This window comes from Ceratotherium simum, chromosome 35, assembly GCF_057802395.1.
Source record: "Ceratotherium simum simum isolate JZ-2026a chromosome 35, ASM5780239v1, whole genome shotgun sequence".
NCBI lineage: Eukaryota > Metazoa > Chordata > Mammalia > Perissodactyla > Rhinocerotidae > Ceratotherium > Ceratotherium simum.
The window spans coordinates 22,526,600-22,541,907 of record NC_141934.1 but is presented as its reverse complement, the minus strand read 5'-3'; the positions used below and the strand labels follow the sequence as shown (position 1 = coordinate 22,541,907).

General features: G+C 45.1%; 1 protein-coding gene across 7 annotated transcripts in view; it reads right to left on the bottom strand.

The window, feature by feature from the left end:
- The window catches only part of ATXN2 (ataxin 2), a 115,152-nt gene extending 107,754 nt beyond the window's left edge, over positions 1 to 7,398 (bottom strand). For 6 of the 7 annotated variants that reach the window (XM_087424213.1, XM_087424217.1, XM_087424215.1 and 3 more), the window contains exon 1: positions 6,577 to 7,316. In XM_087424213.1, coding sequence (XP_087280339.1) covers positions 6,577 to 7,301 — 725 coding nt within the window. In that variant the 5' untranslated portion in view covers positions 7,302 to 7,316. Of the gene's footprint in view, positions 1 to 6,576; positions 7,317 to 7,375 lie in introns of those variants that run through there. The other variant, XM_087424221.1, reaches the window with a different exon arrangement.
- Positions 7,399 to 15,308: the final 7,910 nt, after the last annotated feature.

Genomic DNA, 15,308 nt, shown 5'->3' with positions numbered 1-15,308 from the left:
CACAAACACTGTTTCTCAATTTATTAATTTCAAGAATAAATCTGCCCTGGACACTGTTTCAAGTACATCTCTTATCTCTATTATACTATAAGCAGCTTAAGATCAGGGACCACATTCAATGCATGTCTGTATGCCCCAAAGCATGAAAGTGTGTGTGTGTGTATGTGTGTATGTGTGTGTGTGTGTGTGTGTGTGAGAGAGACATAAAATCTCTTGAATTAATTGGTATTTTTTTTTTTTTAAAGATTTTATTTATTTTATTTTTCCCCCCAAAGCCCCAGTGGATAGTTGTGTGTCGTAGCTGCACATCCTTCTAGTTGCTGTATGTGGGACTCGGCCTCAGGATGAACGGAGAAGTGGTACCTCGATGCGCACCCGGGATCCGAACCCGGGCCGCCAGCATCGCAGCGCGCGCACTTAACCACCAAGCCACAGGGCCGGCCCTAATTGGTATTTTAAAATAACAGAAAAAGTGGTTTATGACACAACTGCCTACAAAACTGCAAATCTGCTTTGTTTGGCAAAGCACCTTAATGGAGAATAATACTGTTCTACGCAGAACATTCATCTTCAAAAGCAGAAGAAATTCTTTTTGAGTAGAAAAATATAGTTTAAGGATTTCAAACAACACATTAAGATATAACTCAACCTATTTCCAACCATAAATAATGCTAGTAAAGGTTATGAGTTCAAAAGCGTCCACATTACAAATTCGAGATTTAGATGTTACAACCTTTAAAAGGCTTGATACCAGCTTCATACTCACTGATGAGTAAATTTTCTAATAAAAACATCCCTATTTTTGAAGTCTGTCTAACATCTAAGGAGGCAAAAAGACCTCAAGAGGAAAGAGCATTCATTTATGTTAGTAACATTATTGTTAAAAAGACCCCCGTATCGACCTCTTAAAATCCTGGTATGGTAAGAGTATAGATGACCCAGATATGCTTCAAAAAAGACAAGTACTTTCACTTAAAAAGATACAGTAGCAGGTAGGCCTGTTAATAAACTCTACTTACATCTCTGTTGAAGTCATCACAATCATTTGAAATAGCTACAAAAATAGAGTTTTGTTCAAGCTTAACCCTTTATACAATATCAAAATACTATTACTATCTAGCCAAAACAGAAAACTTCAATTCTAGGGGAAAAAAATCTTCTAAAAACTTAAAATCCTTTTCAAGATATAAAAACACACTTTGCTATGGTAAACCTAAGTTCTAACACAGCTGTAGATATTGAAGACAAAAAAAAAAATCGGATCCTCTTTTAAGGCGAAACATACGGCTAATAAATAGCTATGATATGAGTTAACATCCCCTGTGTAAAATTATAACTGTCTAATTAGAGAAACACAGAAAATACAAGTTTACATTTAACCAAAAAAGGAACACCACGACTGATAACATGAATGTTTTGACTTTTCAGAATGCAAAATCCTTAAGCAATTATAGGCTTACTTTTTTCTCTGACAAAGATAAGCAATTTGATGTAGGTTTTTGCCCAGTCTTCTTTTTTTTTTTTTGTGAGGAAGATCAACCCCGATCTAACATCCGCGCTAATCCTCCTCTTTTTGCTGAGGAAGACCGGCCCTCAGCTAACATCTATTGCCAATCCTCTTTTCCCCCCGCCCCCCAAAGCCCCAGAAGATAGTTGTATGTCATAGTTGCACATCCTTCTAGTTGCTGTATGTGGGACGCCACCTCAGCATGGCCGGAGAAGCGGTGCGTCGGTGCGCGCCCGGGATCCGAACCCGGGCCGCCAGTAGCAGAGCACACACACTTAACCGCTAAGCCACCGGGCCAGCCCTGCCCAGTCTTAAAAAGTCTATTTTCTCTAAGTACTTGGAACAAAAATTAAACTAATTAGGTAAAATAAATAAGTCCAATGGAAAAACAAAAATGTACGTCTTTTAACAGCCACCTACAGTTTAACTCTAACGACCTGTCAATTAACTTTTTTGGTCCAACTTCAAATTTGGTTATTATCAATACCCACACAAAAAAATGAATTAACAAAGGATAGATGATGCAGTTTAAATCTTATAAATTACAGAGGGCCATATGACTAATTAATCTAGACAAAAAGCAAATGGCTAACACTACCTCACCTTCAAAACTCTGCTGACGTTACCTCCTCAATGAGGCCTCCCTAACCCATTCAAAATTGCAACCCACTCCCTTCTCCCACACTCCCAATTATACCCTAAATATGCTCCCACCTAATCCCATAGCTCTTATCTAATATTATATACAGTTTCCTAATTTAAAGTCTCTTGCTTATTGTCTGGTTCATCACATCAGAATGTAAACATCAGGAGGGCAGCTATGTTTGTTTTATTCACTGATATATCCCAAGCACCTACACTTGCCTTGTACATAGATTTTCAAAAAATTTATGTGTTGAATGAATGTAGATGCTTTTAGGCTTTCCTAGAAGATATTTAAAGAGATGAACATCTCACTGATACTTAAATGGAAGCATGATGAATACTAAATTGTAGCATAATTTCTAAGTTGCAATGCCTTAAGAAAAAGAAGCAATAAAAGTACTAAGCTGAAAATGACTAAAATAAAAAGGTTTTATTCACACCAAAGCCTGTAACCAAAGAAATTCTAATGTTATATTATTTAGGACTGGGAATAGGGTAATAGGATTGTAAACCTATGGAGAAAGGAATGTGGAAGGGGAAGAGATATGGATTAACCAGTAATAATTCCCAATAGTACCATGAAATTACATAAAAGTTAACCAGAAATAACTTGGTCATAGGCTAGAAGCTAATAAAAAATACTCTGATGAATGAGGGAGGTTAGCACACATACATATACACACATACACACACAAAAAAAACATCAAAAAGCTTTCAAACAAGTTCCTCAGGTTTTCATTCCTCTACTTGGAAATATCAGCACAACAGATAAACCACGTATCCTCATTAGTATTAACAGTTACAGTTTTCAAAGCATCTTCTCATACATTATTTCATTACATCCTCAGAGAAACCAAATTCAAACTCCAATATAAATAATCAAGTAACTGACAAAAGCACTTAATAATGAATGCACTTGACAGTAAATGCAACTTTTCCCTTGAAAATCCCCCACAGTGTTTGACAAACTACAAAGAAATCATTCTATAAAGGATCCACCTTCTTGGCACTGCAAACTACTACAAGTCTTCTCAAGAGTAATATGGCACAGCTAGCAAGAGCCATAAAAATCCTGAAGCCCTTTGACCCAGTAAAATCACTCCTGGGAACTTTCTCTAAGGAAATAATTAGACTGAAGCAAAAAGCTATGAGTAGGGCCGGCCCCATGGCTTAGCGGTTAAGTGCGTGCGCTCTGCTGCTGGCGGCCCGGGTTCGGATCCCGGGCGCGCACTGACGCACCGCTTCTCCGGCCATGCTGAGGTCGCGTCCCACATACACCAACTAGAAGGATGTGCAGCTATGACATACAACTATCTACTGGGGCTTTGGGGGGAAAGAAAATAAATAAATAAAATCTTTAAAAAAAAAAAAAAAAAAGCTATGAGTAGAAAGATGTTTACTACACCACTACCTATAATAACAAAAATGTGGAAACCCAAATCCCAACAACAGGAGAATGGTTAAGCACAAACCTAAAAGAATGTATAATACAATGTTGAGGAGAAAAAGGTAGAACACAAAATAACACACACAATCACTAAAACTACATAAAAATGAAAAGGTAAAAGGCAAAAATAAGAATTGGATTAAGGTAAAATTATGTTCAAACTTTAATACTGTGGTTACATTGTTCTAAGAGAAAACAGCCACCTTCTAAAACGTATATGACAAGGGGCCAGCCCAGTGACATAGCGGTTAAGTTCATGCGCTCCACTTGCGCGGCCTGGAGTTAGCAAGTTCGTATCCCTGGCACAGACCTATGACCACTTATCAAGCCATGCTGTGGCGGCATCCCATATAAAGTAGAGGAAGATGGGCGCAGATGTTAGCCCAGGGCCAATCTTCCTCAGCAAAAAAAGAGGAGGATTGGCAACAGATGTTAGCTCAGGGCTAATCTTCCTCAAAAAAAAAAAAAAAAAAGAGTATATGACAAGTAAAGACAGAATAAATTTTTGAAAGCCAAGAAAATCCACTATTCACCAAAAAGAATCAAATATGATGAGACGTTATATTATTTAAAGCAGACGTGTATTTCTAGACTTGCAAGAATATTTTGCCATCTCTAACCATGTCAAACCCAACGCTGCACTTCCTTTCTTCACCCTTGGTCCCAGAAACTTATTTTAACTGTTAATACAAACAAACGTAAGTGAGACTCTAGAAACTGTAATGACTTACAAAGAACCCAGTAACAGTGATCAAAATTGAAAGGAATTCTACAAGTATATTAACTGAAGATCTGTACAAGAACAAAATTTCACATTATATGAATCCAATACATTAAAAAAAAAAACCCACATATTTACCAAAAAGAATAAGGGCCACAATTTATGCCTCAAGTAAAAGAACTTAAAGGAGGAGGAATCTACATTAACCCTAAATGTTTGTGATGCCTCAACGAACAGAAAAAGATCTGTGGTGCTACAACACTCCAAATATTTTTGATCACTCCAGCCGTTCTGGAACAGATTCTTGACAATTTTTAAGCCTAACCAGAGTGGATGCAACGTAAAAGCTTTAGTTCTAATTTTTAATTATTTGAACAAGTTGAATATATCTGCCAGATTTCTGATACCTAAGAAGGAAAAAATGGTGCATCCTTTTCTATAAAAATTATATATAAAATTTTTCCATTTTTCACTATGGAGTTGCAGAATCCTAAATGGAAAGAGCTGGGAAAATAAGCACTTCATTTGAAGTAGTTTGACTAGGTAGTAGTCTGTGGATGCTTCAGAGAAGGGGGAGTCTGGGAGTGGGGGGGAGAGCACAAGTCAAAAAACCCATGTTCCCCCTCCTCCCATCGAAGGCAGCAGAATTCCTTAAAAATCAGCTCTGATTCATCCTGATGGGTAACTTCTCCTGCCATAAATGAAAATTCTTTGGAAATGGATTGCTGAAAATCGGTTTTCAAAAACAAAACTTACTGCATGAAAAAATCCCCTTACCCCACCTTCTAAAGACCAGGATGTCTATTTAAGAAGGACCCTCTTTACTGACCCTGCCAACCCCGCCTAGGCCTAAGGGAGGCATGGCAGTGCATGCAACACGGATGGGCCCGGGGCACCGGGGAAATGGACTCGCGTGCCCTTGGAGAGCTCTGGCGGCACTCCCCAAGTTAAGGACAACTGGCCACAATGGAATGGAGTCCATTGACATTTGTTGCCCCGTTTGAACACTAAGCATTTTCCTAGTTCGTGAAATACGAACTGACAACCACCCCCACACACACACCCCCAACAGGCCTTCCCGCACAAACACACCCTCCAGAGTCAGACCCGGTTAGCTGAGAAGACACTGAGCCCCCAGTCGTCTCTACCACAAACCTGGGTTATGGGGGCAGGAGGGGGAGACGACGCAAGTAAACATCCGCATTTCTGCCTCCAGGAACCCCACGATGTCCCCCTGCTGCAATCCCTCTCCCCTTGAAATTTCAAAAATTGGGGCGGGGGCTAGGGAAAAATGCGCAACATGCCAGCTCCCTGGCCCCGCCCCCCCCCAATGTCCCCAGTCCGGCTGGGCTTCTGCAGCACGCCGGGGTCCGACCCTCGCCCACCGCTATTCCAAGGCGCCTTCTCCTCCGCGGCCTCGGAGCAGCAATGCGGCTCGGCCACCACCCGCGCCGGGGAGGCCTCGCGGGGGAAGGAGGGAGGCCGGGCGGGGGCCGGGCCTCCCCACCCCGTCCTCAGGTGGGGAGGGCGGGACGCTGCGGGAGACAGCACAGAGCCCCACGATTCCCGAGGAGTTCTGGAGCCTCGCCGACGCCGCGACTTAAATGGGGAGGGGTGCGGGGGGGCCGCTGCCCACCCCCTCAACCTGGCCCTTCCATCCTCCCGGGGCGGGGAGGCGGGTGGGTAAGGACACTGCACAGACCCTCAAGACTCCAGAGGAGCCCTGCGGCTGCCCCTTTAACAGGCAGGGGGGACGCTGCCCTAACTCTCCCCCCTCCCTAGTTATTCCCCAATGGGGGAGTTGGCAAGTTTCGGGAAACGGAACCAAAACCTCAAGACCCTTCCACGTTAACATCCCAACTGGGGGTAGGGGAGCTGCCCAAGCATCCCCCCCCGGGGGCGGAGGAGGCTTGAGAAAGGTGTAACAGAGCTGACACTCGCCGAGACCTGTGACCCCCTCCCCAGCACTTAAACGAGAGGGGGAGGCGGCCCAGGCCTTCCATCTTGACCGTTCGGCGGAGGGGGTGGGGATGTTGCAGGACGCCGGACACCGCCTGACATTCTCACAGGGAGCCGGCGGCACCCCCACCCCCCGCCCCCCCGGCTCTGGACGGCAGGGGAGCCCCACCCCCACTGCGGGCCCCCAGCCCACCCCCCCGGGCCGGTCACGGGGCGGGGACGGCGGTGCGGGCCGCGGGGGAGGGGACGCGAAGCCAGGCCAGCTCGGAGCGGAGGGGGCTGGGGCGCGACACCCACCTGCCCAGGCCGGGCCGGCCGCCGCCTGCGCTCGCCGCCGCCGCCGCCGCCGCCGCGGAGGAGGAGGAGGAGGAGGAGGAGGAGGAGGACGAGGAGGAGGAGGAAGCCACGGCCGAGGACGACGAGACTGAGGACGAGGACGGCGGCGGCGCGGCGGCGGGCGACGTGAGAAGGCCGCCGCTGGGCTTGCGGGCATTGGCGGCCGCAGGCTGCTGCTGCTGCTGCTGCTGGGGCTTCAGCGACATGGTGAGGGGCCCATACACCGGCCCGCACGCCGGGCGGGGACAGCCGGGAGCCGGGCGCGCCGAGGAGACGCCGGAGCGCGGCGGGGACGCGCGGGCGCCGAGCGGGGAGGCGCGAGCTGGCGCGGCCGGGGGGGCGACCGGGCCGGCGAAGGGGAGAAGGACGACGACGAAGGGGCGGGGAGGCCCGCCGAAACCGAGGAGCCGCCGGGAGCCGGGCCGGGCCGCGCCGCCGCCGTTGCCGTTGCTACCAAAACAGTCTGAGGCGGAGGGAGGCGAGCGCTGCCCGGAGGGAGGGGGGCCGGGGCCGGGCGGGGGAGGGGCGGCGGAGGGATACGGGCCCGGAGCCGCGCCGCTGCCGCCCCGCCCGCTCCGCCGCGCCGGCGGCGGGAGCGAGCGCCGCCCGGGCCACCTGGCCGCGGCCAGGCGGCGAGGCTCGAGGGCCGCCGTGGGGCTCCGAGGAGCTGCGGCCGCCGAGCGCATCGGGCGCCGGGCCCACAGAGGCGCCGCGTGGCGATGCCGGGTGGGCGCGGACGTGCGGGACGGGGATTCTTTACCGGAAGTCGGAAGGGTCGGGCGGAAGCAGAACGTGAGGCGGCCCGGGGCCGGGAGGGACACGTGAGGATCGGGCGCTGCGCTGGGCCGCGTTCGCGGGGGTCGGGTGAGGGCCCGGCGGCCGGCCCTGGCCGGATCCGCCCTCCTCGAGGCGGGTCTGCCTTTCAGAGAGGGCGTGTCTGTCTTCGCCTGCAGGGCCGGCCTAGCGTAGAGGACCGGAGGGAAGCGTTTCTTCCCCGCCTCCCGCCCCCCAGTAGTCCATCAACGTCCTCGCACAGCTAGGAGAATCCGAGTCCGCCCTCTCGTATTTGAGAGAGCGAGACGGAGACTCCGATATTATCCGTGTGCAACAGGAGGTGTTGGTCACTGCACAGACACCTTGCTCAGCCCCCACCTGATGCAACCTAGAGGATGGACTGGAGTGCTTTCTGGGCGCAGACTGCCTTGCTCCGTATAAAGCACCTAGAACACAAGCATCCCACAGTTTTCTTTGTATCCCCAGCAGCTGGCACACAGTAGGCTCTCACGTGTCACTGGGTGTCTCAAAGGCAGGCTGTCCTCTCTTTCTGTACCAAGAATGACAGTGTTGGAATCGAGCCACTTCCTGGGGCCACCCAGATCTGGTTACCTTTTGCCCACTTTTTTCACCCCAGTAACACAGTAACTGGAAAACTTTTGGGTATCTGACCTTCATTTGAACCCATTTCCCCTCACTTGGACTTCTTTTTTCCTCATTCTTGAGACTCAAAAGGAAATGTACATGATTGGTAGAGTTATGGATAATAGCGGCTCCTTCGGTGGAGACAGCACAGACCTCACAAGAAGGTGCGCGCTTTAGACCTTGGCCCCTTTAGTTTTACTTTAACTTAGGTTGGTAGCCAGCACAGTAGTCCATTTTTTGACTGTGTTGCAATTAAACTGGAAGCAAGTAGATAACTTTTTGATTGTTTTGAGCAAAGAATCTAGTTTTTAAAAAAGTGTAACGACTTCAGGAAATAGGAGGAAAATACCAAAATTCCCCTCAATCTCCCAGAATTGTCAGATAAAGGTAAAAACAGAAAAATTTGGAGAATGCTTAAGCCACGAGTCTCCAGTAGCCAAATTGAAATTAATCTCCAAGATAGTTCAGGCAAAAATGATCATTATATTCTGCAAACACTTGAAAAGTAGGAAATCAGCTTTTCTCCCAGATGAGGTAAAAGGAGGTTGAAGGGAAAAAAAAAAAAATAGTATTCTTTTAAACCAACGTTTGCAAAATCCTTTAAAAATTAACCCAAAGGAAATTGAGACTAAAAAACGGATGAGGAAAAAAAAAATAGAAGGGCCATAATAGAAGTACAATCAACTTTCTCTGGTTTAATTATTTGACAGCTATATCTGGGACCAAGGTCCCAGAGTTCAATCTCAGGACCAAATTCCAGACAAATGGGAGGAAAAACAAGTGCAATAAGAAGGCCTGAGGCTGACGTAGCTGAACTTGATTTCATTTACGCTGAGAAAGCTCAAAGTTTCATCTACTATCACTGAAAATATATTGTTAACAGTTTTATTGAGGTATAATTTACATATTATGAAATTCACCCATTTTGTATACAATTCAATGATTCTCAGAAAATTTAGAGGGTTGTGAAACCATCATCACTAATTTCAGAATATTTCCATCACCCCAAAAGGATCCTTCATACCCATTTGCAGTGACTCCTTGTTCCCATCCTCAGCCCCAGCAACCCCTAATCTACTTCCTGTCTCAATGGATTTATCTGTTCTGGACATTCCGTATAATTGGAGTCTTACAATAGGTGGTCTTTGTCTGCTTTCTTTCACATGTTTTTGAGGTTTATCCACATCGTAGCACGTATCAGTGTTTCATTATTTTTTATCACCATGTAATATGCCATTGTATGAATATATCACTTTTTGTATATCTATTCACCAGTTGGTGGACATTTAGGTTGTTTCAAGTTTGGGGCTATTCTGAGTAATGCTGCTATGAACATTTGTAAACATATGTCTTCACGTGGACATATGTTTTCATTTCTCTTGAGTAGATGCCTAGAAATGGAATGTTAGATAGTATGGTAAATTTATATTTAACTTTTTTAAGATACCATCAAACTCTTTTCCAAAGTGACTATGCCATTTTACATCCACACCTGAAATATTGAGGGTTTATCATTAAAATTTGATTTCCGCTTTTATATTAAAACAGAAACCAAGAGAACCTCTACTATCTATTCTATTTTATACACTTCCCCATTTTTCTTTATGGAAGGAGGATCACCACCCAGAACCAAGAAATATCTCTTATTGCAAACCCCTCACCTGAATTCTAGACCTCTGAAGATGTGGTTATTTAACAGCAACTGTGATGTCAGAGGGCTTTAGCTTTATGTGAAAAGAAGACTGGCTTTTGTTTTGGACTGCCCTCTCTCACTCACTTGCTTTGAAGAAAGGTGGCTGCCATGTTGTGAGCTGCCCTGTGGAGAGGCCCACATGGCAAGGAACTGTCGTCTCCAGCCACAGCAGCAAGGACCTGATGGTGGCCAGCAGCCAGGTGAGTGAGCTTGGAAGCAGATCACCCCCCCTGTCAAGCCTTGTTATGACTGCAACCCTGATCGAAGCACCTTAGTAGGCCTTTTCAGAGACCCTGAACTAGAGATGCTCAGCTAAGCCACACCAGATTCCTAACCCTTTTGTTGTTTCAGTCAATAAGTTTTAGGGGAATTTGTTACACAGCAATAGATAACTGATACAGATGACCCCAAAAAAAAGTGCATTTCCGGTGATTTCCATGTGCATTCAGAATTCTTTAAAGACAAATGAAGTCAGGAACTAATAGTATATCCAGTATAAGTTACATTTTTGAGTGCTTCCCCCAGCCCCAATTTTCAGGCACCCATTGTTGGTTTTGTTTAAAACCAACAAGTGTTGGGCCGGCCCCGTGGCTTATCGGTTAAGTGATCGCACTCCGATGCTGGCGGCCCAGGTTCGGATCCCGGGCTCGCACCGATGCACCGCTTGTCCGGCCATGCTGAGGCCGTGTCCCACATACAGCAACTAGAAGGATGTGCAACTATGACATACAACTATCTACTGGGGCTTTGGGGGAAAAATAAATAAATAAATAAAATTATAAAAAAAAATAAAATAAAACCAACAAGTGTTGCTGAAGAGTTGTCATCAAAGGCCATGAAGAACATTGTCCTGAAAGAGTTCTGATATTGAGAAGTATTTCTAAAATATAAACTTCAAAAATAGCTGTGGCCATTTCAACCACTATTTCAGAAATGAAAGTATCAAGTGAGAAACATATAGAGAAAGACTTTCAAACTTGGGAATCTAGTCTTATGGATTCTGTACTTGCTTTCTGATTTTCAATGACCCTTCAGCAAGGCACATGACCCTTTAATTTTCATCACTTCAATGATTAATCAAGTCTGAGGATGTGGAGATGAAAAACTGATGTAGCCATGCAAAGCAGAAATGCGAAGAGTCATTTGCTATCACACGATACAGCAGCACACATCAGATGATCCAGTATTTCCAGCAATTCATTTTTCTGCAATCATTTCTTTTCAGCTCTCTTCATTCGATCATGTTTAATGTATGATGATACATTATTCACTCAATACTCTTGATTTTGCTTTCAAAAGCATGAAAATTAATTCAAATCAGAACTAACATGCACCCCCCCCAAAATCCATCCTCTTCAAGTTTTTGCATAGACCAATCCTCACTTAAAAAAAAAAAAAAAAAAAAAAGAGCAGATGTAATTTCAAAAATAGGACCATGGCTAATTAAACCAGTGTTTTTTTCTAACCATAGTTACTCAGAATTCTTAGAGGCTAATCTATTTGTAAACACTCCAGGAATCCCAAAAGGCTAAAAGCAATAAAAAAAAAAAAGAGAGAGAGAAAGTGTAAAGTGTGGGGTGCTTCCAGGAGGGCATTATGTACACACCTTGTGTGCAAAGTAACAACTTTCCCATAGGTTTGAAAAAACTGAGGGGGGGGTGGCAAAATAGTAGGGAACACAGCAACATTATTTGAAAAGCTTTTAAATGAGCCGTTTCCTCCACACGAGCACACTTCTGGTTGTTAAGTTGCTTAGTGTGTTTTACCTTGTGGGACAGAATAACGATGCAGTGACATTATTCACAAGGCAAAAGCTGGATGCCAGCTGAAATCGACACAGAAGAAAGAATTCTTTATTTTTCATTGGAAATGCTTGTGCTGTGCAGAGCTAGAAATTTAAAGAAACTCAGCCTTTTGTTCTTCCTGGTTCTCCCTTTTTGTTTTCTTTCACCCCCTTTTTGGGGTAAATTTTGTGGGCAGGCTGTTATTTCAGGGCCCACAGATTTACGGAAAGCCAGAGATTTGAAGTATGCGCCATTTGGAGAATGCAGGAGGGGATTTAAAATGGATGTGCGCGGTACCAGTGACAGCTGAACTGGGCATTAGCATGGGATCTTATTAAGTTTGCTACAGGAGACCCCGCAAGGGAACCCCGGAGAGATCAGACTTAGAATAGGGACTTGGAGGGGAATCAGATACCGACTTAACAATACTCACTGTCTTGCTTAAGCCCCCATATTATCAAAACTATATATTTTCCATCAGGTAAGCCAGGGCTCGGGAATGATAATGATGGTAATAATTGCAGACCCTTATATAGCGTTAACCATGTGCCAGCTCTGTTCTAAGTACTTTCTACATAATAACTCACTCATTTAATCCTCACAACAACCCACTGATTCTCAATGAGATGGGAGAATTTTACCCCACCCCCCAAAGGACATTTGGCAATGTTTAGAGACATTTTTGGTTGTCACAATTGAAGGGGAAATGCTGCTGGCATCTTGTGGGTAGAGGCCAGGGATGCTACTAAACACCCTACAGTGCTCAGGACAACCCCTGACAACAGAGAATCATCCAGCCCTAAATGTCAGTAGTGCTGAGGTTGGTTGAGAAACCCCACTATGAAGTAGGTAGAATTATTATTCCCATTTAATAGATGGGGAGACTGAGGCACAGGGACATACTAAGTCACTTTGCCTAAGGTCACACTCATTAAATGGTGGAGCTGGGATTCGAACTCAGGCAGTCTGTCTCCCACATCTGAGCCCTAAACTACTTTGCTATATGAAATTGTGAAGGCCCAAGCTGGCTTTCTTGGAATAATTAACTTCTTTCTTGGTTTCATCAAATGCAAGCTTCTAGCGAGCTGGCACCACCAATGACTGCCTGTTTCCTGATTAGAGAGATAAATGACTGTTGTAACAAAGTCACCATCCACAGGGGACAAACTGGCAGTGCCTATCAAAACTGAAACAGCACCTGCCCCTTGGCCCAACAAGGTGAAAGATGAACATACAAGGATCATCACTGCAGTGTTGTTTGGAAGGAAGAATAGAAACTCCCTCAGTGGGGGACGGTTAAATGCCTTGTACGGTGTCCCAAAAGCGATGAAACGTGGAATATTCTCAGCTGCTAACTGAGAAAGAGGTAGATCTTTGCATTGATCCAAAAGGATCTTTAAGACCTCTCGTTAAAAAAGGAAAAAAAGGTATGTGAGGTGACGGATGTGTTAATTCACTGGATTGCGGTAATCTTTTCACAATATCTGCATATATCAAGTCATCATGTTGTACACTTTATTTTTTATTTTATTTATCTATTTTTTTGGTGAGGAAGATCAGCCCTGAGCTAACATCCATGCCAATCCTCCTCTTTTTGCTGAGGAAGACTGGCCCTGGGCTAACATCCATGCCCATCTTCCTCCACTTTACATGGGACGCCGCCACAGCATGGCCTGACAAGTGGTGCGTCGGTGCGTGCCCAGGATCCAAACCCGGGCCGCCAGCAGCGGAGTGCGTGCACTTAACCACTAAGCCACGGGGCTGGCCCACGTTGTACACTTTAAATATATACGATTGTATTTGTCTATTATACCTCAATAAAACTGGAGGGGGAAACACCTGTTAAGCCAAAAAGCAGAAAATTTAAAAACAAAATAATTCATAAAGGGGCCGGCCCGGTGGTGCAAGTGGTTAAGTGCGTGCACTCCACTGCGGTGGCCCCGGGTTCGCCAGTTCGGATCCCCACGCACCACTTGTTGAGCCATGCTGTGGTGGTGTCCCATATAAAGTAGAGGAAGATGGGCATGGATGTTAGCCCAGGGGCAGTCTTCCTCAGCAAAAAAGAGGAGGATTGGCATCGGATGTTAGCTCAGGGCTGGTCTTCTTCACACACAAAAAATAATAATTCATAAAATAAAATTAAATTAAAAAATAAATGTGTAGATTATTTTGTATGGTATACACCTACTTTGTGTTAAACAAAAGGGAAGTATATGTGAGTGTGTGTGTATATATATATATATATAATTTTTTTTTACTGTGTATGTATGCATAAATCTAGAATATCTCTAGATGGGGCACAAAAAACTGATACTAGGATACTAGGGAGGAAAAAAACTTATTTACCATATACCCTTTGCACTGTTTGAAAATTTATTTTTGACAATTTATTTTACCATGTGCACATATTATCTTTCCCAGAAAATTAACAAAATAAAGTGTTAGGGCATCAGTGGGAATAACTAATATTTGTGTGGCGCTGTGTGGTTTACAAAGCACTTTTATTTGTATTGTTTCCTTTGGCGCTCACCCCGTTTTAGAGATGGCAACACCAGAGCAGAGAAGCAGCGTGAACTACCCAAGGTCACTCGCTGCTGACTCCACCACGTTCTGCCCTTCCTTGTCTCCCAAGGAAGATCAGTTACTGTCTCTCCCACTTTAATTTTGTTTTATTCAAGCCCAAACTGTCATCTCAAACTCTAGGCAGCAAATCCTAGGTCACATAGAAATAGAAAGGCCTGTTCAGGAAGTTTTCACCCTTTCTGCCATGTTTGTATTGTTTTCTGCTGAAATGCCGTACTGGCCAAATATAGGAGCTGCAGAAACAGGTAGAACCCTTCACTCCCACCACCTACACAGAGTCGGTCTGTACATAATAGGCACTTGATGAACCTGAGCTGATTTGATCTGATAGAGACTAATTCTCAGTCTATACATGTTTGCTTTGGGGGGCCCTAAAATGGCATATGCTTCCTATTCAGACTTGCTGATGGCTACCAGCCAAGGGCCAGAATGATGGGGCCAACATCCAAGGCCACCCCCTGATGACCCAAGCATTTCCAGGCAGTGAAGGGGACAGTTGGACCACTAGCCCTCCTTACCCACATGCTTCCATCACTTGTGGTTTGGGCAGAGTTTGCATTCACCCACTGGATACAGCTTACTTCTCCTCCAGTTAATAGCTTGTAATGTGGCTTTATAGGCATTCGGGAAAGTGTCTGTCTAGTGCATCAAAAGGCACTGGAGCCAGGAAACCACGAGGGGCCTTCTGGGGAACTTCTCTTAGTCACCAGCCGTCTGCAGGCTTGAGAAGGTTGGAGCTGAGGCCCTATGAGAATTGGCTTCACTCTCCTGGATCAGGGCTCCCCTTCTTTTCCACTGCACGTGTGGCTCATTTCTGTCCTCAGGGCGTCAATACAGGACACGTCTTCATGCAGCAATAAGCAATTGATAGGCTTCTGGTATCCTGAAAATGACTCAGGAATCCTTTTACTGCAATTTCTAATGATCTTGACACATGATTTTTTTAAGTTACATATTATTATTAATATATATAATATATATATATTTTTTGCTGAGGAAGATTCGCCCTGAGCTGACATCTGTTGCCAGTCTTCCTCTGTTTTGTATGTGGGTCACTACCACAGCATGGCCACTGATAGACCAGTGGTGTAGGTCCATGCCGGGGAACCAAACCCAGACCACCAAAGTGGAGCACACCAAACTTAACTACTAGGCCACCGGGGCTGGCCCTATAATATAACTTTTTTAAGTTATATGTATTTTTTAAGTTATGT